The 4,643-nt window shown below is 33.3% G+C and overlaps 1 protein-coding gene across 3 annotated transcripts in view; it reads right to left on the bottom strand.

Annotated features, from left to right (window-relative positions):
• The window catches only part of IPO11 (importin 11), a 262,132-nt gene that overhangs the window by 147,178 nt on the left and 110,311 nt on the right, over positions 1–4,643 (bottom strand). For all 3 annotated transcript variants that reach the window (XM_011992135.1, XM_011992136.1, XM_011992134.1), the window contains 3 exons: positions 4,009–4,042; positions 3,813–3,853; positions 2,369–2,485 (listed from right to left, as the gene is read on the bottom strand). In XM_011992135.1, the coding sequence (XP_011847525.1) occupies positions 2,369–2,485; positions 3,813–3,853; positions 4,009–4,042 (192 nt within the window). The remainder of the gene's footprint in view (positions 1–2,368; positions 2,486–3,812; positions 3,854–4,008; positions 4,043–4,643) is intronic.

The following is a 4,643-nucleotide window of genomic DNA, read 5'->3' as shown; positions in this document are numbered from 1 at the left end:
AGGGATAGCATTAGGAGAAATACCTATGTAAGTGTCGACATCATGGGTGCAGCAAACCAACATGGCACATGTATACTTATGTAACATACCTGCACTTTGTGCACATGTACCCTGGAACTTAAAGTATAATTAAAAAAAAAAAAAAGAAGAAGAAGTAGGAAGAAGAAAGAAAGAAGAAGGAAGAAAGAAGAAAGAAGAAAGAAGGAAAAAGGAAGAAGGAAGAAGAAGAAGAAAGCACTATTATAAGATGGCTCAAAATGTTTGCTGCCTAATATCAAAAACATAATTCTGGCTGGCTGCAGTGGCTCTCATCTGTAATCTCAGGACTTTGGAAGGCCAAGGCGGTGCATCCCTTGAGCCCAGGAGTTTGAGACCAGCCCAAATTGGCAAAACCCCATCTCTACTAAAAATACAAAAAAAAATTATTCGGGCATCATGGCACGCCTGTAATCCAAGCTACTACTCAGGAGGCTGAGGACAACAATCACTTGAACCCAGAGGATCAGGGCAGAGGGTGCAGTCAGCTGAGATGCGCCACTACACTCCAGCCTGACATGACAGAGCGAGACTTCATCTCAAAAAAGATAAAATTTGTTAACATTTTAAAAAAATTTGCTGCCTCATGGACAAACATCAAATTTGGCATATGAAAGAGAGTTAAGGGATATATGTAACAAGGATAAAAATGATAGGGTTGATCAAAGGTTAAGGTAGAAAAAAAGTTAAAGAATCAGACAACTGAAAATATTTTTTAACCATTTCCTATTTAGTATGAATGAGTTTTGAAAAACAAAAACTCTATTGAATAACTATATGTTATTGTTACCTTCTCATGATATAGGCACGTAAGCTGCTGAGGCTATTTGTGTTCCGAAAGATGAGTGTAGACAGAAACACAAAAGCATTAATTTATAAGCCAAAAGAATAACAAACTTTTGGAGAAAAAGTTTTAATTCGAAGTTTGGGGAGACAAAGGAAAGAAGATTCATTTCTATTTTAAAAAAAAAGTTTTATTTAAGAAATTTCCATCCACCATATATTTCTAAATAAAATTACAGGAAATGGCCAAATCTTGTTTTTATAATCAACTTTTTAAATAATTTATTGCAACTTATAGTACTCTGAAGCATATTGGAGATGTATAATAATTTCATGCTCATGAAATCCTAAGTTAAGTGAGTTCAGAATTATCTTTACCATTTTATACATGAGGACACAAGGTTAAAGACTTTGCCCAAACTAAATAGCAGAGGCAAGGACTTAAAATGAGTTCTTAAAACAACTGCAAGAAACTCTGTGTGATCAACTCTCTCAATGTTGTTTAAAAAACACTATCAAATGAATTAATGTGATTAATGTATTAAGAACACCAAGTACTAAGAATCATGCAAGATATTACTACTTTTAGACGTCAGTACCCAGATCTGTTTCAAATGATTAACAGTGACTCAACCCTACCACAGGAGTCGCATTATGCTTAAAGTACTGGCAGTGCCATTAAAATATGTGAACTTTGAGAAGTTCCTTCAAGTCTCATATTGTTTGAGACAATAAATTCTAACGCCTACCTCAAGTTTTTTGTGAGAACTAAATGAGAAATATATGCAAAGCATGTAGCACATATGTCAGTATGTTGTCATTACTCAATAATTAATAGCTATTCTCATCAATTGCTTTAGAATTAATAAATCTGCTCATGGTGTCACAATTCACTAACAGCAGATCCAAGAATAAACTCTAAGTCTGTGAAATCCAAATCAATTATCTTTCCTAATACAATGCAAATCACAGATTTGCTTCAGTGCTTTCCAAACAAGGATATGCAATGGTGAACTAGAATATAGGAAGTCACAAGGATAATTATAGTGTGGTTATCCGGATTAACAATTTCCACAAAGATTCAGAGTGACAGGTGAAGCTGAATAACTAAACCGTTAAGAGCGTTACACCTCATTTTTACATTAAGCCAAATGTAAATATAATGCAGACAAGACTACAAAAAATGCTTAATTTTTAAGGTAAAAATAACAGACTTCCCAGAACTCTTGCTGATGGACACTTGAGGCTATGCCCTCAAACACGGAATTTTACACTGGCTAGATCTTCTAAAATATGTAAAATTCTGCTTTATGAACACCTCTACACTGCTGATCCAATTTTTTTTCGTATTTTAATTTTCTTAGGTATTTTTTTAAAAATTGAATATAAATGTCAATTTTGAATAATACATAACTGAAACCACAGTCTATAAGTTAGAAGCATTTCAATTAATGTTTTAACTCTTAAACAATGTAGTCAAGGATATTAATGAATTCTACATATATTCTACCCACCTCTCATTTATTTTCATGTTTTACAATATAATTACCTGCATGTTGACTCTTTCGATCACACAAGAAAGGACATGCAAAACGTGCATCTTTGTGTCACATTCTGTAACTTGTTGCAGTAACTGAAAAAGTAGTGTGAACATGGTTTCCAAATACTGCAGGCAAAAAGAAAGAAAATAAAAAAGGTTTAGAACAGAAATGAAAGACATTCATATGAACAGAAGAAAGAAATAAATCATAATATCAAAGCAGTAAGTCAAATAAACAGAAAGCCAAAAGCTTGGCATTACCTAAACAACCTGAAATTGTTTAAGCTGCCAGTATTTTACATATTGTTTTACAAAGTGTTTTCTTTCTTCCTTGCTGCTGAATGTGTCCATTTCAGAATTTAACTCATCCACAAACCGAATAATGTTTAGAGGAATATTGTCTAAGCTATGTCTGTTTAAATTTTATACTGTTAACTAAACTATTAATAGTGCCTTGTCACTGTTCTTCCATATATGCCCGCTGCCAATCACAGAATGTTTTGTTTTGCAAGACCTACTCATTACAGCAAAAAGACATTATTGCACTCACATGCCAGCTATCTGATGAGGCCCTTAACATATATTGTATGAAGATATATATTTTATAGATATAACTTGTTATTCTAAAAATGGCAGAATAGTTCTTATTGGGAAATCAAAAACAAATACCCTATGTCTGGTTGTGAACTCCTATATTATGAAAATTACGTTATAAACTAACAAACCACACTTACATAAAGCAAGAATTTGTTCTTTCAGATATATGGCTCACTTCTGCAACACATTTCTTTCATCCAAAAATGTCTATAGTGATTACTTTATTAAAGCAAGATCATTGCTTTACAAGCTTCCCTATCTATCCCCCTCACCAAAAGTAGTACATTTTATCACGTAACTTTCTTCTCAGCCAGTCCTCTTAAGAACAAACACTAACACCCCAATGTTACTGATATGTTTAACAAGTGCTTACTGAGTACCAGTTACAGGAAAACACCATGCTAGGTCCTGGGGGTTGAGTAAAGAGTAAAAAGATGAATAGAACTTGGTATTCTGCTCATCAAGTAATTTACAGTCTAGTGTGTGGGATAGGATACAGATATACACACGCAAATAACACAGAGAAATAACCTAAGGAGTAAAATTAACAGGCACACATAAAATGAAGATACTAAATGATTTTCAATTTTGAAAAAAAAAAGTATGGCAATCAACTTCAACATAGATGATAAAATTGCTGAACAAAAGTAAGCAGAATATAAGTGAACTGTTACCAGTAAAAGTTACCAAAACAGTTTACAAATAAAAATTATGTCCTCCAAAATAATCCAATATAGCATACTTTTAAATCCAACTTTAATAAGTAACACACAGATAATTTCATGTATAAAATAGTATTCAAAGACATAAGCAGAAATGGTTTTTTAAAAAAATAACTAGAAATGTATATTCTTACCGGTAGAAACTGATCTGTTCTAAATTCAAAATCATCAACAGGTGAAGCGCAGTTAAGGAATACTGAGAATACATAAGTTTTATCAAAATAAATCTGTATCTAAAACAAGGATACATAAATTAATTTCACAAAATAAATAACTAAAAAGTGTTAAAGTTCTTTGCAATCAAGTATTTTTACATTTTCAGAAGGATATTTAACTTCAAAGTTGTAGCTGTTTCAATACGGACCTAAAAGAAAGTATATCATGAGTTTTTAATTATTTTAGAATGACTAAACATCATTAATATCAAATAAAAAATTTTATTCCAAATCACTTTCTGTACTCTTCTTCTTATTAGAGACACAGACCATGTAAATATTCAGAAATACAAGGATACTCTCCTTATCCAAAGAAAGGAATAAAAAGAAAAGGTAAAGTAATATTTATTCCTATTCTTCTCAGTTTCTCATAATTTACTTAACAAGCCTTTAACCCAGTGGGTCCTTCCAGGAAGGAAAATAATTTGCCGTAAAGTATGTGGAGGGCATGGGATCGAGGAAGAAGGAAGCAGGAAACCAGGGTGGGGTTGGGCAAACTGGAGGATGTGTAAGTGAAAGGTGCAAAAGGAGACAAGGAAGGAAGGAGTCGGGGAGGAGAAAGAACACAAGCAAATTTCCACCTGTAACCTCAACTACAGTAAATCTTTGAAATATCCCCAAAATATTCTGAGATTTTCTGTTGTTGTTGTTGTTGTTTGTTGTTGTTGCTGTTGTTGTTTTGAGACGGAGTCTCGCTCTGTCGCCCAGGCTGGAGTGCAGTGGCGCGATCTCGGCTCACTGCAAGCTCCG

This window comes from Mandrillus leucophaeus, unplaced genomic scaffold (genome assembly GCF_000951045.1).
Source record: "Mandrillus leucophaeus isolate KB7577 unplaced genomic scaffold, Mleu.le_1.0 Scaffold403, whole genome shotgun sequence".
In the NCBI taxonomy this organism is placed as follows: Eukaryota; Metazoa; Chordata; class Mammalia; order Primates; family Cercopithecidae; genus Mandrillus; species Mandrillus leucophaeus.
Note: the sequence above shows the minus strand (reverse complement) of the source record. Positions and strands in the feature narration are given on the sequence as shown.